General features: G+C 40.8%; 1 protein-coding gene across 1 annotated transcript; it reads right to left on the bottom strand.

Moving 5' to 3' along the window:
- Nucleotides 1–83: 83 nt before the first annotated feature.
- EIF2S2 (eukaryotic translation initiation factor 2 subunit beta) lies at nt 84–27006 on the bottom strand. Its single transcript, XM_073309887.2, has 9 exons — nt 26786–27006; nt 12818–12998; nt 10912–11015; nt 9508–9643; nt 9037–9137; nt 6604–6752; nt 4761–4817; nt 3127–3212; nt 84–2068 (listed from the first exon to the last, which is right to left on the bottom strand). Exons 1-9 carry the CDS (start codon nt 26798–26800, stop codon nt 1893–1895), a joined length of 1005 nt encoding a protein of 334 aa, XP_073165988.1. The 5' UTR covers nt 26801–27006; the 3' UTR covers nt 84–1892.
- Nucleotides 27007–27062: the final 56 nt, after the last annotated feature.

The following is a 27062-nucleotide window of genomic DNA, read 5'->3' as shown; positions in this document are numbered from 1 at the left end:
GCCGCCCCCACTCCCCAGCCTCATTTCCAATAGAAGAATGCCCCGTACTATTTGTTAAAGAAAACAAGACTACAATACAAGTCTTATGTTACACAAGAGGCACTGATCCTGGTTTTATTCACTTAAAGACACATCCAACATTGGTTACAGCTCACTCTTCAAATTCAAAATGCTTTTAAGAAACGAGCTATAAAACCTTGACTTTAACTGCACTGTATTGTCAAGTAGTTTTCAAATAGCAAATAAAAATGGTTTACCAGCAAAACTGGATTGTATATTAGTATATATACACAAATAAAGATTAAAAAACTCAGAACAGAAACCCTTCAATTTCAGCCTTAAAATGAGTCAGTAATATGGTCATCCACACTTCATTCACTAGGTGCATAGATACTATGGTTACATGCAGGGAAGCCATTCAACTCCCATCAAGCCACCAACCTGCTACCGAATTACTCCCTAGACTGGCACTACACTTCAATTTTAGAGATCAGTTATTCAACTAGAAACCACATTTTTTACGTGACAGTACTATAATGGAAAGCATGCCTTCCTATTCCCAGCTAGTGTTTAAACAGTTTTAACTAGATTCCTAGACAAGAAAGCTGAAGAGGCAGCCGCATTTACTGCATGTACCAGACATTAAGATAGGAGTGTACAGATGTGTGTAGGACCTACACTAAGTTCAGTGGGGTTTTTTTTGTTTTGTTTTTCTTTAAGTGTCAGAATTCTCTTTTCTAAAAAGACCTTCTGCTAGTGGAGAAAGGTGCATGTTTTACACTACACAGCTTTTGTATATTAAATCTGGAACCCAAAATACCTGCTAGTGTCACATTTTAACTCAAGTTACTATTTTTACATTTCCATTGTACTGGAGCTAGTTCGCAATAAAAAGTTACTGATACCCTTTTCATTTAACTTGATTAGTTATTTAAAGTGGTGAAAAGCACAGAGCTAAGCAAGAAGAGATAGATAAATTCATGTAGCAGAATCTGTAAATTTAGTACAGTGACACTGAACGTTTACAATGGTTTACCAACTCACTAGGTGTACGTTCAGGACCAACATGGTATCCAGGGCTGATCTTCTGAACTACCTAAGGGTTATGTTTTCTCCTTAATAAACTGTACCAAACTGTTCAGCTGCATTGATAAAGTGTCCTTAATAGCTGTTATGAACACAAACATTAAGGGAAGCGAACACTGAACAGCTTATCACTTCATAAGCTAGTTCTCATAGTAGCAAAGGATGAAAGTACAGGAGCAGTGAGGGAAAGTAACCAGGAATCCTTACATGTATTAGAAAAAGAACAGTTTTCACATGGACATGACTATTATAGCCATTGGGAATCAGCCAGCATCCCTTTTGTATAACAACTAGTTCATCTGTTCTAGCTATAGGCTCCCTAAAAAGGAGCTTGCTAGATGAAAAAAAACACACTCTGAAGTGTGTGCTTAAGTCTTATACTGCTCTTTGAACATAATTCATTAACATAGTCTGCATGTAGTCATAGTAAAATTGTGTTCATGGCAATTGTCAGGTACAACTTAAGAGAAAAACTGGAGGAAAAATTCAAATGAAAGACCGTCACTGTTATAATAACTTTAATTTATCTTGCATTTTACAGAAGTCTATGAATGGATTAAAAAGCACCTCCTTTCCCATCATGTTTCTCTGACAGTTGGTAAAATATATTCAACGAGCAAATGTATGTGAACAGCTTGAGGATCTGCATCTTGCAAGGATTTCACAGGCCAACCAATCAAAAGCCAAATATCTTGGTATCTTTTACAATCTTGTTTTTAATACAATGGTAAATCCACTCCGATTGTAAACCTGTCCAGTCACATCTCCCCTGAACACTTTGCAAAAATCCAGTGTCAGTTAGCAATCTAGTTAGCTTTGGCACGGAGCTGTGCTCTCTTGCCTGTGACAGCCTGGAAACCAGTTTTGATGCTGGCAACGGAGCAGCGAGAATGGCAGGTCTCACACTGCAAGAAATATAATCTGGTGTCCTTCTGTAGGATTGTGTCTGGTGACCGACACGTATGACAGGTAACATACTCCTCTGGAGAAAAGAAATTAAGTTGTAATTGAAAGGTACTGCATTAAGACATCACTGGAAGAGGCATCAATTCACTAGTAAATGCTACTTCAATTTTTTTTTAAAACATGACTACTATACCAAACTTTTGCAGTTAAGGAGTGTCGCAGAAGTTGAATGCGGTTAGTACACGGACTTCAAAAGCAGAGCCAAGCTACTGATTATTATTAGTTCCTGGGCTAACAAGGTGTACGTTTTACCTGCCTTGACAACTGACACCAATGCTATAAACAGTGGATTCTAACCAAAATATTTTACTATCTGCAGATGCCTTCCCTCCTGAGGCAGCATTTCCAGATCTCAACACCTTGTTAGGAAAGTAGTGCTTTAAAAAAGTCAGATCTGCATAGAAAGGAATGACAACAACTATAGTGCTAGAGGAGATGATCTCATGAAGCTTCCTTTGAACAGTAGTACACACATTTTATTGGTAAAACGATTAATGTGTACAACATACATTATTCAGAGGTCACTGTTACAGTACCCTCCATCAGCCCTTTGCCATGGCAAGGAAGTAAAAAAGTCACTGAGACTGGCAGGAAGCAATGCTACAATATCATCACTAGCTTTCTCGCCATGTTTTCAGTCCACAGATAGAGCTGAACTAATGCCTCCCTCCAGTCCACTTATTTATTGCTATCAGGACCAAGTAATCTATAATTACTCCATTATAACACAGTGAGAAGTCATGTATTCTTTAGTATCTCCAGCTGTGTAGGTTTATCCTGACCAGAACTGGGCTCGGATGATCCATTTCTTTATACCAGTGACCTAGTTTAAAATAAAGACAGCCTTCTCATGTACAACTTGAAAATAGGTATCAAAATGTATCATAAAGATAGATATGAATCAATGTAGGTGTAACGATTACTTCCATGTAAATGACACTGTACTGAATTTTAGTGGTCATAAGAAACTGAGTAAACTTTAAATGTACAAGACTGAGTAAGGATAAAAGGAATTTTCTAAAGATAACGGAGACGCTAGGAAGAGAAACTTATAGAAGGGGGAATTGTACTTACTGATGTATCTTCTCAAAACATTTTCTATCTGTTTTTGTTGGAATCGTCCTTTGATTACAAGTTGGTTGTTACCGTCTATTGAGCCACTAATTTAAAAGAAAAATGAATTCAGTAATGTGCAAATCAGAACAACATATCAAGTTGTAAAGAAGGGACAAGATCTGAAACATGCAATAAGGTCAATTGATGCACTGTTGGGCACAAAGCTGCTTAATAAAAGCAATCTAATCAGCAAGATTTAATCTGTGCAAAAGAAACTGCTGAAAAATTTCACTAATGGTCAGGGATTCAAAGTACAACTTCATCTGAGCATAAATCCTCAATGCAATAATTATTGTGAATAAGACAGCTTAATTGGCACACCACACGAATCCAGAAAATACTTAAGCTCTTCAATGGTATGGTGAACGTGGTACTTTTGCTGATCTGACAAACAACTTCCTCTGAACCGTGCTGTGGTGGCTGCTATTACAACAAACCATTTTTCTAGCCATGCTGATGCAAGCGAGAAAGAATGTTAGCAGTGATCTTTCAAACCAAGTTTTAGAAGCTTTTGTGTAAGATTAGTTTGAGGTGAAGGGAGCTCAATCCCTGAACTAATAGGCATTAAAAATTAGTCACGCATTTTGTGACCTAGGCTATTCAGTTCTCTGTATATCTGCAGATAATAGCACGTAAGTCTACCCATGCTTGTCTTTTGTAGACAGCTAGTGACTACTGTGCAATCTGAAAACAGGTAATACAAAATCCATCCATAAAGTGTTCTTTTATACAATGATAGATGGTTTATGAACTATCCTGTTAGTTACAACTCCTCCCTGACCTACAAGACCAACTTAACCACACACGGCATAGAGCAGCATTTCTCAAATGTGGCCACCAGCCATGGGGCTTCGAGCTCCATTTCTTGGCTGCGTGGTGATGGGCTCTGGCCCCAAGCTCATCCCCCCATTACCTCTGCCCCCCACTGCCTCCCCCAGTGCCCTATCACTCCTGACTCCTGCTGCCTCTGTACCTACCTCCCCATCCAAGACTTAATTTGTCCCCAGGCTCACTGGGGCTGAGTAAGTCTGTTGTGAAAAGTGATATCTGTATGTTTGTTAATATTACTTTTCATAGCACACTTAGTAGCTAGCAAGTCTAAAAAAAGCAACAGAAACAATAAGAAAAATGACAAGAACGTTCAAAGCACCTTATTTGTGTTTCTATTCTGTTTAGGTCCAATAAAGGATAGAGACAACTGCATACTATTATTATTGAGTCTGTACCAAAAAAAAAAAAAAAAAAACCCCACCACCCTACATAGATAGATTACAATGATTTGGACATGTACCTATGTATATTTGTTTTTCCTAACGTTAATTAAGTATTTTAGGAAAAACTGTCAGAGCAGCCACCAGCAAGAGGTGAGGGCCGCACTCTGAGGCCACCAAAAAATTTGTTGTGAGAACCCCTGGCACAGAGGCTCTTGAAGGGAAAGAAGAGTTACCATGTTGCATCTCCACTCTCACCATTAGAGGGAAGAAAGCATGCTCAAATATGTACATCAGGACCGCTAAACCAAGGCATACTTGGGTAAGAAAAAGGAGTGGGGAGGAGGAAGGCACTCAAAAGCATAAGTACAAGCTACTTACCTTGTACCCAATTCAGCCAACAAAAATGCCAGGAGATGTTTTGGCTGACGATGCAATCTAAAAATAAAAGTAAAGTTATTTTTAACCTCCACCTTTCAGAAGAACTTGATATTTAAGAATCACAATAGATAAGAACTTCTCAGAATGGCAAGCCTGTAAAAGGTGTTGCCACAAACAGGGCTCTGATTTTATCTCTGGAATAGCAAGAATTATAGACCAGTCAGCCTAACTTCAATACCTGGAAAGATACTGTAACAAATTATTAAACAATCAATTCATAAGCACCAAGAGGATAACAGAGTTATAGGGAATTGCCAGCATGGATCTGTCAAGAATGAATTATGCCAAACCAACCTAATTCCCCTTTTTGACAGCGTTACTGGCCTAGTGGATAGGAAACAGCAGAAGTGATATATTGTGATTTTAGTAAGGCTTTTGACACCCTCCCACATGACATTTTCATATATAAACTAGGGAAATGTGGTATAGATGAAATTACTATAAGGTGGGTGCACAACTGCTTGAAAAACTATTAAAAAATAGTCATCCCTGGTTTGCTGTACAACTGGGAGAGCACATCTAGGGGTCAGTCCTGTACTATTCAATCGTTTCATTAATGACCTGGATAATGGAGTAAAGAGTATGCTTATAAAAGACACAAAGCTGGCAGAGGCTACAAGCATTTTGGAGGACAGGATTAGAATTAGGGATGTAAGAGTTCAACCGATTAACCAATAAGCTTGATACTTCCTGGGTTTTGTTAATGGTTAAACTCCACCCAGGGTCCGGGGTTCCTCTGGGCTGCCAGTCGGCAGCCCGGCGTGCCTGGGGTTCCTCCGGGCTGCCGGGACCTCGAGCGTGCCATGATGCCGGGAGGCATCATAGCCCCAGGCACGGGGACAGCAGCGGAGCTCTGTGTAAAACGTGGGGGAGGGGGGGCTGCAGCTCCCCTCCTCCCCCCCCAAAAAGCTCTCGGGGTAAACATTCAACTGTGTAGCTGACAGAATTTTAATCGGTTACATGGTTACTGTTTGAAATGTTGTTATGTACATCCCATTCAAAATGGCCTGGATAAATTGGAGAACTGGTCTGAAATCAACAAAATGAAATTCAATGGAGACAAGTTCAAGTACTAAACTTAGAAAGGAAAAAATCAAATGCACAAAGCAAAATGGGGAATAACTAGCTAAGCAGTGGTACTCCTCACATGGATCTGAGGAGTTTCGATTTGTGATCCACAATTTGTAAGAGCCAAGGTAAAGCAGTTGCAAAAGGCTCTGAGGTGTATTAACAGGAGTGTTGTACAGTAGACCCTCAGAGTTACAAACACCTCAGGAATGGATGTTATTATTAACTATGAAATGTTCATAAATCTGCCCAAAACATTATGGTTTTTTCAAAAGTTTACAACTGAATATTGCTTTAAAACAGCTTTGAAACTTTACTATGCAGAATAAAAATGCTGCTTTCCCCTTTTTTAAATAATTTTCATTTAACACAGTACTATATTTTCTTTTTTTTAGTCTCTGATGCTGATTGTGTACTTCTGGTTCCAAACGAGGTGTGTGGTTGACTAATCAGTTTGTAACTCTGGTGTTTGTAACTCTGAGGCTTTACTGTATATAAAACACAGACGGTAACTGTCCCACTCTGCTTGGCACTGGTGAGGCCTCAAATGGTGTATTGTGTCCAATTGTGTCATTTACCATTTTTAGTGATTAATAGTTTAATATAGCTTTTTGCAAGTCCATGCAGTTAGACAATCACTAACTATGGACTACAGGAAGGCTACAGTATTTCCTGCCTTGAGCCCCCAAGAGATCTTAAAAGCTGCCAAACTTACAGTTTACAGATATCTGTAAAGTTGACAAATGACGTTTTCTTGGTTCCTACTCTTACAACCTGTGGAGGTTTCATGACAAATTTTCTTTTTTCTCCAGCTACCATGTCCGGATTCTTTTCCCGCATTATGTTAAATACTCGATTCAGCAACTGCAGGAACAGACATGTTTACATCAATATGCGTACCTTTAACAATTTATCCTGCCATCCACAAAACGTTTTATATTGCTGTATTTTATGTCTAGAGATGTTTATAATTTTCCCACTACCGTGGAACTAAGTGGTATAGCATTTAAGACCATATTTCTGCCAGACTGAACTTCTAACAATGTACTTTTTTCCCCAGCATACTTTCAACTACATGTTTAAAACACCACAGACACCCCCTCACTAAATTCATCTATTACAATTTTACATTCAACACGCACTTTGTCCAAAACATGGGAACAGCCATAAGTACCATTAGGGCTCCCCAATATGCTATGACCACTTCATGGGTCATCTTGAGGAAGAATTTCTGGAGAAATGCACCACGAAACCAATGATATACCTGAGGTACTTCAATGATATTTGCATCCTCTGGACAAGTGACCCTAAACTCCCTCTGATTTCCACTGCAACTTCAACAACCACCACCCATCCATTCAACTCTCTCTAGCACACTCCAACACTTGCATCAACTTCCTGGACACCATGATCAGCTTCAGACAACCCAGATCGCCACACCTACCTTCACAGATCCAGTAACCACTCCCAGCACACCAAGAAATCTGTTCTCCACAGTCAGGCATTTGGATACACTCCACCACAGAAGTAGATTACATCATGGAACAGACCACCCAAACAGAACCTGCTGCAATATGGAAATAAAAACCCCTCCATCCACCCATCCCTAGTTGTCACCTACCATCCTACACTGGATCCCATACAGGGTATTAAACAGTTACAACCCATAATCAACCAAATCCTGAAAGAAATCTTTCCTAAACCACTCGTCTGGCCTTCAAATAACCGTCTCTCCTCCCTCCCCAACTCCCTCCCAACTTCTCCATGCTCATCAGAAGTAAGCTCCCCACAGACAAGGATACACCAACTAAAAGTGGCACCAGACCCTGCCAGAACAACAGATGCAAAACCTGTAGCTATATCCCCACTGATAAGATGATCAACACTTCCCACAAACACACCTTTTAAGATCCACGGGTCCTACACAAAGCAATCACTCTCTGGCCTCTCAGTCCTCATCTTTACAATACCTTCAAAAGACAAGCCTGGGAGCTTAAATTCATAACTTTGATAAATACTGAAAATCATGGACTGAATAGATACTGGATTTATGGCTTATTATAACGATCTGTAACCAACACACTCCTCCCTTCCCCCCCAAGTTTTTCCCATCCCCCTATGACTGAAGAGGTGTAAACTGGCCACTTCCCCCAAATGGTCCCTGGAAATGTGTGTTAACTACTTATACTCAAAACAATCTGTATTTAGCTGTTACACTCCCAGTACATTTCCCAGACCTAAAGAAAAGCTCTGCATAAGCTCGTAAGCTTGTTTCTTTCATCAACAGAAGTTGGTCCAAAGAAGGTATTACCTCACCCACATTGTCTCTCTAATATCCTGGAACCAACATGCCTGCAACATTGCATATAAAAAGCCCTCTGACACTTAGTTTTTGCACTTTGTTTCCCAAAATGACTTATCTTCCACTATCATGGGAAACACATTTTTAATAATGGGCTCTTCAATCTAGCAAACAAAGGTATAACACAATCCAATAGCTGGAAGTTGAAAATGGAGAAATTCAGACTGGAAATAATGTATAAATTGAGAGAAAAAGTAATTAACCACTGGGAGTAGCTTACCAAGGTCATGAGAGAGTCACCATCACTGACAATTTTTAAATCAAGATCAGATGGTTTTCTAGAAGATCGGCTCTAGGAATTATTTTGGGGAAATTCTATGGCCCGTGTTATACAATAGGTCAGACTAGATGATCACAATGTTACCTTCTGGCTTTGGAATCTATGAATCTTGGTCTAAAACTTGCTCTTAGCATGCATAATACAAATTTGTTTAAATGATTATTGACCTTTCTTGAGGGAAACATTTACACTTTATAAATTAGTTAAAGCAGCACACAAGCTTTTTCACACGTGGGCACAAATCCCATAATTTGATCCACACAAATCCTAATGAAGTCAGTGGTGGAGCACAGGGGTCTTCCCAGATGGATCTGATTACAGGATCAGGTTCTTGTTTTATATTTTTAAAGCAATTTTATGTTTCTAGTTATTTTTGTTAATGTTTCCAGAAATCTTTGATCATATATACCTAAGGATTAAGTTAGAAACAGAATACATGGACATGAATTAATTAGCATTCGTATAGCTGGATTTGGGAAATATTTGGAAAGCATTTTTAACTTTACCTCATCATACGTGTAGTCCCTTTCTGAACCTGCCCATGCAGGTCCAGTATGAAAGCTAAAAGAAATTCCATCATCTTTTTTGCTGTCTTCATCCTCCAGAGCTGTGAACAAGGAAAGTTGTTTGAGATTCACGAAGCACAAGTTGTTAAAAAAGGTGGACTTCTTGTACATGCTGCTAGAAACAAGCATGAGCACTGTGTCCAAAAAAATTCCCAAGAAATGTGTGAGCCGAAGTTTTCCTCCACACATTTACGGAGATGACCAGAATATAAACAAGGACCATATGGCTCCACTACTGAGATATTATTTGCTGCTAAACCTTAAAATGGAAAATCCCAAAACAAGGAGATGGCATTTTAACTAAAAAACTGCCTATTTAGGCAATAAGTATACTTTATTTGCAAGATTACCCACTTTCAGCAGCAGCACAAGCCAGGACTTAAACTCTTGGTAAGTTGGTTGTACTTTTACCTTCATCCTTTTCCAATATTTCTTCTTCATCTGGAAACTTCACATTTTTCTTCTTTTTCTTTTTGTTGCCAAGCATGATATCAAGGTCATCTTCTGGTTCCACCGGTTCTTGCACATCACCTTCGATTTTTAAATCCTACAAAAAGAAAAAAAAATTCAGCCAGAACATAAGAAAGTGACACCCAACATAGCATGCTGGAAGTGAGACAGAATATCCTTAGCAATTCTTAAATATGACAGATTTAAGTTTGAAGGAGCGATCTAGGTTATGCTAAAGGCAGGTGCCTGACTTTCCCTTGCTAGTTACACTATTGAGATGGAATTTGGGCCAGATTTTTAAATGCACAACTTTGCATGCACAGCTGGGGTGCATCTTCTGGTGCACATGTGCAAATCAGCGTTTGTGGATATAAAAGTCTAGCCTTTATTTTTTTAAGAATAGGGTTTATTTTATTTCCTTGGATTGCTGAACAGTTTAGCTAACATGGGGTCACGTGACCAACTATGGCCATTCCCTACTGCAGCCGATTAGTAGTTTTTGAACTATTGACCAGTACAGGGTCACATAATACCTTTGACTTATCAGAGGCTTCCAGCCACACTGACACACAACGAAGGCAAGAGACCTCATGTGTCAGAGAAACTGAAGGCAAAGTTTTCCTCCAATCCTGCTCTCGCTACATGTAAAGAAGTTCTTGAACATCTAAAGAACACAGAACAACAGAGCTTAGATGTGCTGTGAAGGTCAGAGGTGAAGTTTTTTCCCTTTGGGTATAGGGCAGAAAAATGTGCAAATTGTGTAGCATATATTCTTGCTCTGCTGCTCTTTAGGCTTATCAGCCATGTTGAAACGTGATACATTTACTTGTCAGATTTATAAAAACAGGAGTCACGAGTAAAAATACCACACACTCTCCCTGGAGTCCCTGAAGTTGCACCCAATGTTTAAAGAAATCATGAGGACCAGAAACAAAGATTTTACAGGAGAAACTGTTAGCCCTACGTTTGAAAAGTTGACCTTCAGTGAAACTTAATGCATGTGGCTTCTGGTGTTATCCATGTTACTTTTCTCAAATCAAAAAATAATGAAATTATAACCCTGAACACCAGATTGGGGGGGTGGGGTGTGTGTGTGTGTGTGTATGTATGTATGTATGTATGTATTACACACACACAGAGTCCCAAAGTGTACATAAAGGGAACACTGTATATCATTTACTAGTGATCCATTGGCTAATTAAGATGACAGACTGCCAAGGAATTCCTGAATGGTCAATCTTAAAAGAATGGAAGGGTGAGATGCAGGCACAGGACAAGGACACATGTGGATGAGGAAAGGGGGAATTTTCAGTAAGCCCAACTGGATTTAATTATACAAACTAGGTCATATCTTTATAAATTGACCTTTACACCCTCTTCTGCTTCATCTATATCAAACATCTTTTTTGTTTTCTTCTTCTTTTTCTTTTGGTTGAAGAAGTTTAGGTCATCCAGGTCATCTGATGCATCTGAAAAACCAGAAAGTTGAAAAGACCAGGCTTAGTAACCATGTTACCAGTGTAGAAACTAAGGGTATGTCTACATTGCAATGCAAGCCCATGCTTGAGCCCGGATTCAAGCCTAACCTCCCCCCACATCTACACTACAGTTGCACTAACTCAGGGCTTGGACCCATGGTTCCAGGACCCTGTAGGGCTGGAAGGTCTGAGCTTGAGTTTTAAGTTAAGCCAGGACCCAGAGTACGAGCCGTATTGTTTTGCAGTTTAGACACAGTTGGACACGACTCAGGTCCCAGAAGTCAGCTGGGAGTATCCCACCATTTCATGGGACAATTTCCTTAGTCCTCTCTATCCCAACAATCTGCAATCCAGTCCTGAAAACAGAAACCACCACCCCCCCCCCCCACCTTTGCCAATGGCAGCAGCTTAAGTCAGTGTTAACTATCTTCTGATCTCCAATCTGCAAGCACACTATCAGAGAGCCTCCTTGGTTTGTAATGGAGAGCAAAGTGATCAAGCTGCTTCCTGGTAACATTAAGGGCAGGCAGTACACATTTTTCCCCACAGTGCACCACAGTCCTAGGACTAGAGCAGCCATGTGGGGGTGGGAGAAAGGAGAAGAAAGGGGAGGGAGGTGTGTACTAGGGACTCTGGGATATGGTTACTTTGACTCAGGTCTGCGCACTGCAGTGTGGATGCCAGAGCCCTAGATTTGAGCACCTGTTAGAAAAAAGTCTTAACATAGGGTTAAAATAAAATGGGGATGCTCAAGCCCATGGTTCCCTAACATGGGTCAGCTGACTCAAGTCCCACTAACCCTGCGCTTAAATTGCAGTATAGACATACCTTAAGTATTCTGGTTCAGATATGAATTCTAAAAAACATACCTGTGACACCTACTCACTAAGATAAACTAGTCAAGTTAAAAAAAAATAGCTAGTTTAGTAGTTACAAATGCTACACATGCCACAGAATACCCCTTGACAATATTTGTGGCATACTATTTATTTTAAATATTTTTTCATCTTCCCTGTTGCTGTTCTTCACACACAGGGAAACTGACCACAGAAAGGAAAGTTTGTGCTTTTGATAGAGAACCTTGACTTCACAAAAAAATTAATGTGGAAAAAGAGATAAAATTGCCTTTTCAATCATCTTAGGTGTTAAAAGCAACAGGTTAATTTTACACACAAATGTGATTTTAAGTTAGTAACGTCCCTTCAGTTTACTTCATGTTATCAGATCATCTCAATATGGCTAACTTCAGTTAAAGTGAGTCAAATACATCTGCAAGTTATTTCTTGCAAGATCTTGAAGAGTACAATATTAGATTAACTGGCTATTGTCATCAACCAGGGCACCAAGAAAAACTTGTCTTGCAATGGTTTTGAGTATTTCCCATCCTAATTTTTACGGTTACTCTGGAATTATTGCAACTGCTTTCCAGCTCTACATTAAATGGGCTCAGAATACAAAGCACTAGAACTATAATAGAGCACATCACAAGAATTTTGGCAGTTTTAGAGCACCTCTCAATTTTGTTCATGACAAAGACTTCAGTTGCAGTGGAGAAAGAGTTTTTGTAAATTAAGACACCATTTTGCTTATAGGAGTACAGCAGACAAGCTCAAGAAAGAGAGAAGAAATCACACTTTTACATATTTGTGTTACAGCAGTACCTAGAAGCCCAATCAGAACCAGGGCCTCACTGTGGTCAGTTGTCTTCATGTACTTTATACACAGCCCTTGCCCTGAAGACACACAGATGGAAGCTGTGTTTTGAAACTGCCAACTGAAATGTTTCACTATACCTTTCTTCCTACTGTCCTCTTCATCAGCTTCTATATCTTTGTCCTCTGTTGGTTCTGGTTCCACTTCTTTTGTTTCTGACAACTGTGTCTCTTCTGCTTGTGTCTCTCCTCCTTCTTCATCAAGCATGAAGGGCTTCTTCTTTTTCTTCTTCTTCTTGCTCATAGTGGGATCAAAAATCATCTGTAAAAGTCAAGTGTTCATTAGCAACCTTATTTACCATCATTTAATTTGTTACAGTAGCACCAGCAGACTTTATGCAGGTTACTCTGAAAGAGGCTATTGTATAGTACTCTTTTCAGCTAACTCAGTAGTCCTTAAACTTTGGTCCCAAGTGGGAGTTTGTCTAGACTATAATTTATGGTTCTGTTTTAACTTGAGTTAGCTGACAACTAGTCCAAGTTAACATGACTGCAAGTGCTTGTTTAGAAGCACGATGAATATTTGTCCCAGGACACATCTCTAAAGTAACCTTTTATTCTAGTACTAAGGCTCTTTGGTTTTGTCCACACTTAGTGAAATTTTTCAAACGTTTCCAGCTATTTTAAAATCAGTTGAGCCAGGGTGGATTGAGTTAAATGAGGATTTAAATCACACACGTGGAAAGCCTTAAACAGATTTTGATTAACTTTTCCATAGTACAGTGAATTGTCATTGGCTGATATAGCCTCTGAATATGTAGATTTCTAACTAAATGAAGCCTTTACACTATATTTGGTACATCTTTTTGCTACCTAGAGACGAGGTACATGATGGGGTCTCCTGGAGTCAGAGACTGGGTCCCAATGCCTCTGATGTCTTTGCCAGTCTCTTGCACCCAGTAGCACAGCCCCTATATTCCCCCACAGACCAATCCCTTAATATGGCCCATGACCTATTGTGCCATATTTCTGGAGCTTGACCTCAAAAGTCAGAATCAGGAGAACATCTCTCTTTATATAGAAAAGCAACCTTTAACTCAAAGTTTTTAATAGAGGCTCATGGATTCAGCATACTTATTTTTTATTTAAACATTTTGTGATTGTAAGTAGTTTAGGCCTTAACATATTTTGATTTAAATTTCAATGTCATTTTGAACAGGTTTATTTTTAAAGAGAAAAACTTATAATTTTAAACAAAATAAAAAATCTGGATTTAAATTAAAAAAATCTATTTTTATCAACCCTGAGTTCAGCTGAACAGGTATTAGAGTCGGGAGCCTTAGGGTAGATTGGTCTCCAGCTGCATTTCTATTTTCAGCACTATATCAGTTTGTTCCATGTACAAAAAGATGATCTCAACCTAGAATATTTATGTGACCTCAATTAATCAGTACTGGGGCATCTGATGCTCTTTGGCGTATTTATCCTAACACCACCCTTGTGAGACAGTAAAGGATTATTTTCATTTTACAAATGGGGAACTGAGGCACAAAGAAACTATGTGGTTTGCTCAAGGTCACACAAGAAGTCGGGGGCTGAAGAGGAAACTAAATCTGGCCCCGCACATTCCAGACTAGTGCCCTCAATACCGAGCCACCCTTCCACTCCCTCCTCAGGCCCTACGCTACCAGCACTCCCAGCTACCTTCGAGACACCACCGACTTCCTGAGGAAACTACAATCCATCGGTGATCTTCCTGATAACACCATCCTGGCCACTATGGACGCAGAAGCCCTCTACACCAACATTCCACACAAAGATGGACTACAAGCTGTCAAGAACACTATCCCTGGTAATATCACAGCTAACCTGGTGGCTGAACTTTGTGACTTTGTCCTTACTCATAACTATTTTACATTTGGGGACAGTGTATACCTTCAAATCAGCGGCACTGCTATGAGTACCCGCATGGCCCCACAGTATGCCAACACTTTTATGGCTGACTTAGAACAACGCTTCCTCAGCTCTCGTCCCCTAACGCCCCTACTCTACTTGCGCTATATTGATGACATCATCTGGACCCATGGAAAAGAAGCCCTTGAGGAATTCCACCATGATTTCAACAATTTCCATCCCACCATCAACCTCAGCCTGGTCCAGTCCACACAAGAGATCCACTTCCTGGACACTACAGTGCTAATAAACGATGGTCACATAACCACCACCCTATACTGGAAACCTACTGACCGCTATTCCTACCTACATGCCTCCAGCTTTCACCCAGACCACACCACACGATCCATCGTCTACAGCCAAGCTCCGCGATACAACCGCATTTGCTCCAACCCCTCAGACAGAGAAACACCTACAAGATCTCTATCAAGCATTCTTACAACTACAATACTCACCTGCGGAAGTGAAGAAACAGATTGACAGAGCCAGAAGAGTACCCAGAAGTCACCTACTACAGGACAGGCCTAACAAAGAAAATAACAGAACGCCACTAGCCGTCACCTTCAGCCCCCAACTAAAACCCCTCCAACGCATTATTAAGGATCTACAACCTATCCTGAAGGATGACCCAACACTCTCACCAATCTTGGGAGACAGGCCAGTCCTTGCCTAGAGACAGCCCCCCAACCTGAAGCAAATACTCACCAGCAACCACATACCACACAACAGAACCACTAACCCAAGAACCTATCCTTGCAGTTGCCAGTTGCCAACTGTGCCTACATATCTATTCAGGGGACACCATCACAGGGCTTAACAACATCAGCCACACTATCAGAGGCTCGTTCACCTGCACATACACCAATGTGATATATGCCATCATGTGCCAGCAATGCCCCTCTGCTATGTACATTGGTCAAACTGGACAGTCTCTACGTAAAAGAATAAATGGACACAAATCAGATGTCAAGAATTATAACATTCATAGACCAGTTGGAGAACACTTCAATCTCTCTGGTCACGCGATTACAGACATGAAAGTTGCGATATTACAACAAAAAAAACTTCAAATCCAGATTCCAGGGAGAGACTGTTGAATTGGAATTCATTTGCAAATCGGATACAATTAACTTAGGCTTGAATAGAGACTGGGAGTGGCTAAGTCATTATGCAAGGTAACTTATTTCCCCTTGTTTTTTCCTACCCTCCCTCCCCCTCCTCAGACATTCTTGTTAAACCCTGGATTTGTGCTGGAAATGGCCCACCTTAATTGTCATACACATTGTAAGGAAAGTGATCACTTTAGATAAGCTATTACCAGCAGGAGAGTGGGGTGGGGGGAGGTATTTTTTCATGCTTTGTGTGTATAAAAAGATCTTCTACACTTTCCACAGTATGCATCCGATGAAGTGAGCTGTAGCTCACGAAAGCTTATGCTCAAATAAGTTGGTTAGTCTCTAAGGTGCCACAAGTACTCCTTTTCTCCTTCCACTCCAGCATCTGAGGAACATGAGTATTTGGTATAACCACACAGTTTGTTTCTTTTAGAAAGCTGTTAAATTTCTATCGTAGCTTAATATTTTGCCTCTCAGTTTAGTCCTGACCAGGGTAGATTTGATTTAAACCATGATTTAAATCACTAGTCAGGAAGACTCGATTTAATCATGGTTTTCTACATAAAAGTGCATTCTTGTAGGTTGTTATAACCTTAATACATATTCTTCACAACTCAAAGATATTTTTAGAAGGTACACACTATACATTAAGTGATTTATTTCGAAAGCTTTTCAGATTAGTTTTACAGCTATATCAGAAAATGAATGATTGTTTGGTTATTTCATTTACCAAAGGTAATTGAAGCAGATATTTATGAAGTCACTGGGAGATGAACTATCATTAATATTTGGAGGATTTTCTTGCCATGCTGTATTAGGAGGTGAATATCACCAGACAGTTAAATTGTTTTATTTAACTAAAACAACATTATGTATTCTGGATTTTTTTCTTCAACAGCAAACATACAACAAAACAAGTATATGAATTTTTGAATTTAAACAATCAAGTTTTTTAAAATCAGGTTTGTTTTTGTTCAAACTGTTTTTAACTAAAATAGTTAAATAAAATATTTAAAAAAACCCACAAAAATCAAATCAACTATGTCAGCCAGGTCAACATAAGAAACTTAAAATATTGGCTTCTGCAGCTAACTCAGTCATCTTCACCTTCATTTTCCTATTTGTTCATAATCTGGAAAAGAAAAACAAACTTTCCGGCTTTTTCAGGTCCCAAACGATTTCTCAATTTGGAATGAATTAGTCCAAAGGAAGAAAATATTCTTTCTACACCAGCAGAAGCAGCTACTGCTGTTAAAAGTGAGATCATCACTTCAACAGTCTCTGAATCCAAGTACTTAAGTGATGACTTTCACCAGTTCACTGGTATGACTTTCTTTAAAACATCACAAGCAAACATATTTCTTGAATGGTTCTCACTCCCAAACTAGGACTTTAAGGCCTGCTGCCATTTCAGGTTTTCCCTTCTAGTGAGAGAATGGTATGGTAGATCTCAAATCAATGAAGGCTACACTCAGAAAGACCTCAAAACTTCTGGAATATCCTACTCAAACAGTTTCACTTTTGTTTCTACTGCCTGTCCCTCCCTTCTCATATTTATCTCCAGACTTCTTCTTCTTATCCAGATCCATTCCATCACCACCAATCTTCTATTCATTGAACTTTTTGAAACTTTGCACTTTTAGAGAGGTGACGGACTTTGTGTACACAAATTTATAGGGTTGAGGTCTTGTTTTTTTCTCACCTCTATACATTAATTTATTTTAAAACATTTTTGCTGTTAACAAACACGTTATCTCTGGAAGCACAAATCCACAGTTTGAGAACGGTGAAAAACAAGCATCTCTGATGGTATCTTCTAGACCAGTGGTCTCCAAAGTGGGGTGCACAAGACCATCCGTGAGGGTGCGTGGCAGGAGGAGTGCCGCCGACGGCAGCTCGGCTCTCCCCGCTCCATCTTTGGCAGCACGCCGGCAGCAGTTTTTTTTTTTTCTTCCCCAGAGCTAGCCCTGGGGGTGCGCAAGTCAAGAAGTTTGGAGACCACTGTTCTAGACAGATCACCAAGTCCCACCGGGTAGATGGAAAGATTAACCTAAATAATCTACACAGAAGCCCCTGGAACCCTTTAAAATTGAGTCCCTAATCCATGAACAATTGGAAATCATTTAGAAAACTTTTCTTAAATATTACATGAATATATTGTCTCAAACTATAGAATCTACAATCCCTATTCCATGATGAGATATTTGAGCTATAATGCATCTTAATTAAAACTATCTTTAGATAGTTTTCCGCAAAAAGCACTGTATCAAAAAAATCTGATTTAAATAAAAAAAATCCTCCCCCACTTTTTTTTTTTTTTAAATCACTGATTTTTATCCACCCTGCTCCTGACATTATAGACCTATTTGGTCTGCCAGTCATTTTGTTCCACATGGGTATCTACCCTATTATTGGTTTCAGAGTAGCAGCCGTGTTAGTCTGTATTTGTAAAAAGAAGAGGACTTGTGGCACCTCAGAGAATAACCAATTTATTTGAGCATAAGCTTTCGTAAGCTACAGCTCACTGCTCTAAGGTGCCACAAGTACTCCTTTTCTTTTTACCCTATTATTAAATGTGACAGCATCACATTCAGGTTGAGGCCACTGATGTTGTTCTAGTAAGATAATGATTATACAAGATTTTTTTTCATGGACATACCTCTTGTAATTCTACACTGTTCCACACTTTTCCCAATCCCTCATTGCCTGGGTCTCAACACATTTATTACGTAGGCCAGTTCACAGAGCACTGTGCTAAGCTACTGAAGTAAGAAAGACTTCACATGTTGGCTATAATCTGAAGTATAAGCAATATACAGATACTGCATGTGTGCTGCAGGTACATGAGACTGAGGACTGAAGTTCTCAAACTATAAGCTTTTTAAGTGTTTCTGTATAACCGGCTGATAAAGTCTGTGCTTGAATGTCTTTTACAAGATGTTTGCACATTCCAACCCCTTGTAAACTATACTCCTCCTCTAGTAATATTATTAAGCAATACACACTTGTGAATCATTCTCTCCGCCTTGAAGTGCGCAATCATTTGGAATCAACTTTGAAAGTTACATTTTGCCCCAGCTTCCTCAGTTTTGACCAACTGTATGATCAGCTAAGAGGGAAGACATTCTGCATAGATAACATATTCCACAATTCTAGAGTTGGCTGCATATAAACATAATGCTAGTTTCAGGATTGTATCTTCTGACTAGGGCTGTCACTTAATCGCAGTTAACTTGCGATTAACTCAAAAAAATTAACTGTGATTAAAAAAAATTAATTGCAATTAATCGCACTGCTAAATTTCAATTGTTGTTCTATTGTTTATTAGAAATTTTGGATGTTTTTCTACATTTTCAAGTGTATTGATTTCTATTACAACACAGAATACAAAATGTACAGTGATCACTTTATATTATTTTATTACAAATATTAGCACTGTAAAAATGATAACCAAAAGAAATAGTATTTTTCAATTCACCTCGTACAAGTACTGTAGTGCATCTCTTTACCATGAAAGTATAACTTACAAATGTAGATTTCTTTTTGTTACATAACTGCACTCAAAAACAAAACAATGTAAAACTTTAGAGCCTGAAAGTCCACTCAGTCCTACTTCTTGCTCAGCCAATTGCCAAGACAAACAAGTTTGTTTACATTTATGGGAGATACTGCTTATTTATAATGTCACCTGAAAGTGAGAACAGGCGTTCGCATGGCACTTTTGTAGCCGGCGTTGCAAGGTATTTACGTGCGATATTTGCTAAATATTCACATGCCCCTTCATGCTTCGGCCACCATCCCAGAGGACATGCTTCGGCCACCATCCCAGAGGACATGCTTCCATGCTGATGATGCTCGTTAAAAGAATGCGTTAATTAAATTTGTGACTCAACTCCTTGGGGGAGAATTGCACGTCTCCTCTTCTGTTTTACCCACTTTCTGCCATATATTTCATGTTATATGAGTCTCGGATGATGACATACCACACATTCGTTTTAAGTACACTTTCACAGCAGATTTGACAAAACGCAAAGAAGTTACCAACGTGTGATTTCTAAGGACAGATACAGCACTCGACCCAAGGTAGAAGAATCTGAAGTGCCTTCCAAAATCTGAGAGGGACATAGTGTGGAGAATGCTTTCAGATGTCTTAAAAGAGCAACGCTCCAATGTGGAAACTACAGAACCTGAACCACCAAAAAAGAAAATCAACCTTCTGCTGGTGGCATCCGACAGAGATGATGAAAATGAAATTGAGTCAGTCCACTTTGCTTTGGATCATTATCAAGCAGAATCCGTCATCATCACGGACACATATATTCTGGAATGGCGGCTGAAGCATGAAGGGACATATGAATCTTTAGCGCATCTGGCACGTAAATATCTTGCGATGCTGGCTACAACAGTGCCATGCAAACGCCTGTTCTCGCTTTCAGGTGACATTGTAAACAAGACATGGGCAGCGTTATCTCCTGCAAGTTGTAACCAAACTTGTTTGTCTGAGCAGTTGACTGAAGTAGAACTGAGTGGACTTATATGTTCTAAGGTTTTACATGGTTTTATTTTTGAATGCAGTTGTTTTTTGTACATAATTCTACATTTGTAAGTTCAACTTTCATTATAAAGAGATTGCATTACAGTACTTGTATTAGATTAATTGAAATATACTATTTCTTTCATTTTTTACAGTGCAAATATTTGTAATCAAAAATAAGTGAGCACTGCACACTTTGTATTGTGTTGTAACTGAAATCAATATATTTGACAATATAGAAAACATCCAAAAATATTTAAATGATATTCTATTATTAACAGTGCGATTAATAGAGATTAACTTTTTTAATTGCTTGACAGCCCTACTTATGACTCATTTTAATGAGGATATGTTGTAAGACACCAGAAGTAAACCCTTTGTAACTTCTCACATAAATACAAGGCCAAACTCAGCCCTGTTCTGTTCCATAGTTTGTTTTGCCTGCCCAGAAATTCCCCACATCTCCCTACCTGGGGATTCCTATAATTTGGGAGATTCTGCAGTAGGCATCAAGCTGCTATAGGCCGCTCTTCGGACACCACTCCTTCAGCCAATTGTGCAGGTGGCGCATCATGGCAGCGAAAGTCATGCACAGCCAAGCACACTGCACTCTAGCTGCCTCCAGGTGGGAAAGCATCCTTTGGGGGATCTGTAAAGGAAATCCTCCAGGATTTCTTTTAAGACACAGATTTGTTTACGTGAATAAGGGGAAGCCCAATCGTGTACGATGACTTTTACTATCAAATACAAGTTAGGCTACAGAGTCACCCATTCAGAGGCATTTCCCAAGTAACTAAGAGCTCTGTCAAACCCTATATAAAAAGTCAGCTTATTGGATTTTGATCACTAATGTCTTGTTTGCACTAAAACTTCCCAGCTGTAATTCAGCAAGCTCCACCTGTGGTACCAACGGTGGAAAATGTACTGTAGATTTAGACATTTGTCACCAAAAGTTTGCTTATGTAGATCCAGCCTAAGAGGCTTAAATGGATTGCAATGGAGTTTGTCATTTAAAAAGGAGTCAGCTGCATCTCCCTTCTGTAAAGCACTCGAACACTAGAGATGTGTACAATAAAAAAATTTATTGGGAAGACTCATGGCATAATACAAGGTTTCAAATTCTGCTGGGAAGTGCTGCTGCTAAAGACGCACCTGGGAAGCTCACAAGTCAAAATGGAATGAGAGAAAGGCAGGAAGCTTAAGATTTCTGTCCAGAATAAAAACATAATGCTAGATTTGTGGGTAGGAAAGGTATGGTTATAATCTGTAGGTAGATTTGACCACAAACAAAATTCAGAAGTAGCCTGAATCATTGGCGGGGAGGGATAGCTCAGTGGTTTGAGCATTGGCCTGCTAAATACAGGGTTGCGACTTCAATCCTTGGGGGGGCCATTTGAGATCTGGGGCAAAAAACTGGGGACTGGTCCTGCTTTGAGCAGGGGGTTGAACTAGATGACCTCCTGAGGTCCTTTCCAACCCTGATATTCTATGATTCTATGTGCAGATAGCCGAAGGTGGGGAAATGATAACCCACACGCAGAAATACACTAGCCCTATGCCTCAACAGTTACATATCTATTACATGCATTAAAGGAGTGTAAAAACTAATTTAAGTGAAACCAGTGCAATTTCCTGCTTAACAAAGCCTAAGCTGTCACCCTGACTGCTTGGCTATCTGTGCTGCCATCTTTTTTCCCAAGCAAAGTCCCCTGCACTTAAACTTCCTATTGAATACACATTTTTAAAAGTACCTCAATCTTTTCTCTCTTCGCCTACCCCCCACGCTTCACTGCACTTTTTTTCTTTATGATGCATCTTTTCCTGTATTGTTTGCAGTATAATTATTTGTATCACCTAAGAGCTCCAATCAGGGATTGCAATAAGCAGCATGCAAACACTTACTAAATAAGATTATAGAGCTTCCTTGTTTCCTGCTCTCTCCCACTATTTTTATATTTAAATAGTAGTAGCACCTAGAGACCTCATTAGAAACGGCCAACTTCCAAAACTTGTTTACCAAGGCATGCCACTACAAGCCCAGCAATCACAGGGATGCCAAGATTACATGGCATGATAAGATTTCCAGTGAGGGATCTAACTAAATATCCAGCCAGACCACACTAAGGATCTAGCCAGAGACTGATCCAAGTGGCACTTGATCAGCAAGTAGGCAACATCCTATTTGAATTTGCCATGATGATGAGTAACTAAAGATCTTAACCAGGCTGGTCCCATTGTGCTAGGCACTGTACAAACAAAAAGTAACCGTCCCTGTCCCACAGAGCTTACAACCTAAAAGCCACTTACATTATTCTTTCCCTATGCTGCTCTACGTACCATCTCCTCTATTATTTTCTACCCCATTTCTCCTCCCATTTTCCCCCAAAGGCTATGTCTACACGACCGTGTAAATTGTCCTAATAATGTAGCTGGAGTCAACACAGCTTAGGTCGATTTACTGCAGTGTCTACACTGCACCGGGTCGACGGGAGACTCTCCCCCATCGACTTACCTTACTCTTCCCCATTCATGGTGGAATACTGGGATAAACTGGAGAGCGATCTGCAGTCAATTTAGTGGGTTTTCACTAGACCTGCTAAATCAATCGTCAATGCATCAAACCAGCGGTAGCTTAGACATAGCCAAAGTCTCTCAACTACATTAATCCTTCCTAATTCAGACCCTCTCTCTCCCCTGTTCAATCCCACATATATCCACTCCCCCTACTACACCACCCCCCCCAAACTCAGAGTCCTCATAGCCAAAGAAAACTAACTCTACTTAGAGACAATAGGAAAAAGTGAGGGTCCCACTGTCCAAAGGCAACACTCAGGTAAGAAGACAATGCAACTCCCAAATTGCAGGGAATGCAGAACATACTGAGATTCTTATGACAGTGCTGTCGCTGGATCCCATGCCATCTGGCTAATAAATATGAAGACCACCCTCTGCCACACACTATTGTTCCTTCCTCCCAACTAAGAGCCTCTCAACACCGCAAGAGTGGGCTAGTCCCTATGATTTCATCACATGCTGGCTGATTCAGCTGGGGCTTACTTATTCCCTAGTTTCAGTTGGGTTTGTGTCTCTGACTGCTTTAAAAAAAAAAATGAAGGTTAAGCTACTATTGATTGGAGTGTGAACAACCCACATTGCAACCTGTTTCCAGGTCAAGGCTAGCTTCCCACCCAAAATACTCCAGAATTTACTGGCTTCTAACTGCTGCAAGCAGGGGCCAAATGACCACTGAAGACCATGAGCTACACCAGGGGCTAATTCCAAGTGTACGCAAGACCTAAGCTCACTAACTGGAAGTTAGATGCACTTTTTCAGTTTGTATTTTAGGCCTTTAACATCACTCTGATGTGTTTAGCCAGTTTAATTGTTTCAAATATCAAGGTTTGAAAATTCTAGCTGCCTATATCATGTAGGAAATTTTCATAAGTAGCATCACGTTTGCAGAGCCTAAACTATTGTTTATGAAAATGTAACTATCTAGTCCTAGGGGCTCCAAAGAGAATCTTCCAGATGCAGAATTGACAAGTGGCCACATCCATTTGGCAGCCCTGTCACACCTGCTTGCATAATTTGGGGAGGGGGAAGCAGGGGAATCTCAAGTTTTGACTTGTGGGAAGGAGCACTGGGATGGAAGCCAGGAGGTAATGAGTTTTGGTCTTGCCTCTTCCACTGAGTGCTGTTAATATTTCTGTGTGGGTCACAATCCTTGTTACTGACCAAGGCCTAACTCCCTTAGTCTGGGAGATAGGCAACTATCATTCCCTTCATTTTACAAACAAGATGACTAAGAGGAGCATCACAAGGTAACTTCAAGCACAGCTGGGAATAGAACCCAGGTTGCCAATATGACAAAATTAAGTCTTATCCACTCTGCCTTTTAGAATCAATGTACCAAATTATATGCTTAACTAGCCTGGCTGTAACCACAGCTCTACCTACTAGATCACAAAAAGAAAAGGAGTACTTGTGGCACCTTAGAGACTAACAAATTTATTTGAGCATAAGCTTTCGTGAGCTCACTTCATCGGATGCAAGCTTATGCTCAAATAAATTGGTTAGTCTCTAAGGTGCCACAAGTACTCCTTTTCTTTTTGCGAATACAGATTAACACTGCTGCTACTCTGATACTAGATCACAGTTTTCTCCCAAAGCCAGGAGTAAGACCCAGGAATCGTGATGCTAAACATTCCACTGCTGTCTCACAAATAGTTGTGACCCACTGACAAAGAAAGGAAGCTTCATTCTTGAAGGTATGTCAGTAGTTCTTATTTGGGGACTGGATGACCCAGAGCATTATCAAAGAACTGTAGAACCAGTCACCAGTTTGAATCCAGCCCAGCTCAGGCACTAAAAATTGTTCCCATTCAGTGTATATGTGATACGCTCATACTCATTTCATATTGAGGTCCTCTCCTATCACAAATTTTCCACCATGGTTTGCACTAAGTGACAGGTTGACAGAGGCCAGAACTGCATCCATGATGGAGATGAACTGTCCGTGTTAGCCATAGCAAAGTAGTGTGCATGAAACTTGCCCTGCTGCTGCCCTATAGATGAAGGTGACTCCCTTCATCAGAGATCAAATAGTTCTGTACCTTTCATCAACACTATTTTAAAGTTATTTATGCAACACTGTAAATAAGCAAATTAAGTCATTACTGACATAGTGTTACACAAAGCTGCATGAAACTTGGCGTCTAGGTAGATGTGACGAGTGTAAACCAGTGTAATGTCTGCCTAGGACAGTTTTAGTGCCTGTACTGTAGCTTAAAGCTTTTGCAAGCTGCAACAAAGTGAAAACTCCAGAGCTGCAAGTCTGTTTACACTTGTGCTATTCAGAATTCTGTGGGGAGCACTGAAACTGACAAAGCTAGCAGTAGAGGCAAGCCCTGGAGCGGTTCACAAGGGAGGAGAACTCAACTGAAACTAGGGGATATGTTTGGTAGCAACTGAAAAAGTACATCTAACTTCCAGTTAGTGAGCTTAAGTTTTGTCTATACTTGGAATTAGCCCCTATTTGAACCACTGATGTAGCTCATGGTCTTCAGTGGTCATTTGGCCCCTGCTTGCATCAGTTAGAAGCCAGTAAATTCTGGAGTATTTGGAGTGAGAAGCTAGCCTTGACCTGGAAACAGGGGTTGCAATGTGTGTGGTTCACCCTCCAATTAATAGTAGCTTAAACTTCATTTTTTTAAAGAAGTTAAAGAGAAACAAACTGAGTTGCACACATACATCCTCCCAGCATGGATAGTGATACCAGTATAAAGGTGCCTTATATCGGTATAGTTTATTCCCATACAGGAATGGGAATAAGCCATATCAGTTAAACACATCTTTATACCATAATATCTGTGTCCACACAAGGAACTGAACTGGTGTAATGATACTGGCAAAAAAAACTCACACCTATACACAAAATAATTATACTAGTACAAACACTGTGTGTAGACCAGGCCTAAATAGGTGTTCTTTAAGTATTAAAAAGGAGGAAGATTAAGGTGCTATCGACTAGAGGAAAGCACCCCTCCCCATTCCACCCACACCATTGCAACTCCTCTGCAAATAAAGGCTTCCTTCCCTCCCAGAAAAAAAAAACAGCAAAACTACTACAAAAAACTGAGTATTATTTCCCGTTATTAACTGATGCAAGCAGGAGCAACACGACATTGTTCGAGGCTCTAGTTTTCATCAATCAACAGTCAAGAAATGCTGTTGGTTTTTAGCAAGTGAAACCAACTTTGTCTGGCCCATATCAAAACAATGTAGCCATTCTCCCCCACATATAATCACTATTACCCATGTTATAAAGCTCACCCACTGACAAACTACTGGGGTGGGAGAGAAGCAGCACTTGGCACCAGAGCAAACACCTTTGTCAATTGCTACACGGTATCCAATGAACGGGTCACATCTCATCTACAAAGACTAGTAGCCAGCCAGGGTCTGGAGTCCAGTTTTTAAAATTCCTTCCGCCCCCCCTCCCTTTTTTTCTGGGAAAGGAAACTATTTCTCTTTAGTATCTCAGAGATCCAGACAGCAAACCCCTTTTTCCAAAAAGGGACACCCCCTTGCCCAGGCAGGCTCCCACCCACCCGTCCTGGGCAGGCCTGAAGCCTCCATTCCCAGCAGAGGCCCTAGCCCATCGTGCAGAGCCGAGGGCCGTCCGCACAGGAAGACAAGCGCAGTCCCCGCCACAATCCCCCCTCCCCCGAGCAGGGGAGGCCAAGCCCCCTCCCACCCGCGGAGCGGCAGGCACCACCCCGCCAGGCCCCGCTCCCACACGCCCAGCAGGGGCCGGGAGAAGAAATACAAGCCCCGCTCCAGCTCCCTCACAACCCCGGGACAAGCCCCGCGCGGAGCAACCCGCGCCCAGCCCCTCCCTGCTCCGGCCCAGGCCCCGGGCCCGGCTCCCCACATGGCGGCGGCGCAGGCCTCAGGCCCAGCTCCCCACATGGCGGCGGCGCAGGCCTGAGGCTGGGAGCCCCTCACCTCGTCTCCCGACATGGCTGAGGGCCGGGCTCGCACAGCGCGCGCTACGGAGACGGAGAAGGGTCAGTCACCGAAGCCGGTCACTACTACGACGCCGCTCACAGAGCCAGTCCGTCGCCTCCCGAAGCTGCTGCAGCCGCCGCGCTCAGCCCTCTTGCATCAGCGACCGTGCAGAGCCGCCGAGCCCCGGATATACGCAAGCGCAGCAGGCACGCCAGCCCGGCCGCAAGGGTTCTCGGGAGCTGTAGTTCTCGTGGTGCGCGTGCGCCCGGGACTA

Source organism: Lepidochelys kempii, chromosome 13 (genome assembly GCF_965140285.1).
Source record: "Lepidochelys kempii isolate rLepKem1 chromosome 13, rLepKem1.hap1, whole genome shotgun sequence".
In the NCBI taxonomy this organism is placed as follows: domain Eukaryota; kingdom Metazoa; phylum Chordata; order Testudines; family Cheloniidae; genus Lepidochelys; species Lepidochelys kempii.
Note: the sequence above shows the minus strand (reverse complement) of the source record. Positions and strands in the feature narration are given on the sequence as shown.

What these genes read in the sequence shown, in the direction of transcription:
- EIF2S2 (XM_073309887.2), bottom strand. An exon ending in AGAGGACAGTAGGAAGAAAG is followed by an intron (nt 11,016 to 12,817) that starts GTATAGTGAAAC and finishes CTGGTTTTTCAG; the next exon opens with ATGCATCAGATGACCTGGAT. An exon ending in TTTACAGATATCTGTAAACT is followed by an intron (nt 4,818 to 6,603) that starts GTAAGTTTGGCA and finishes TTTTATTTTTAG; the next exon opens with ATTGCATCGTCAGCCAAAAC.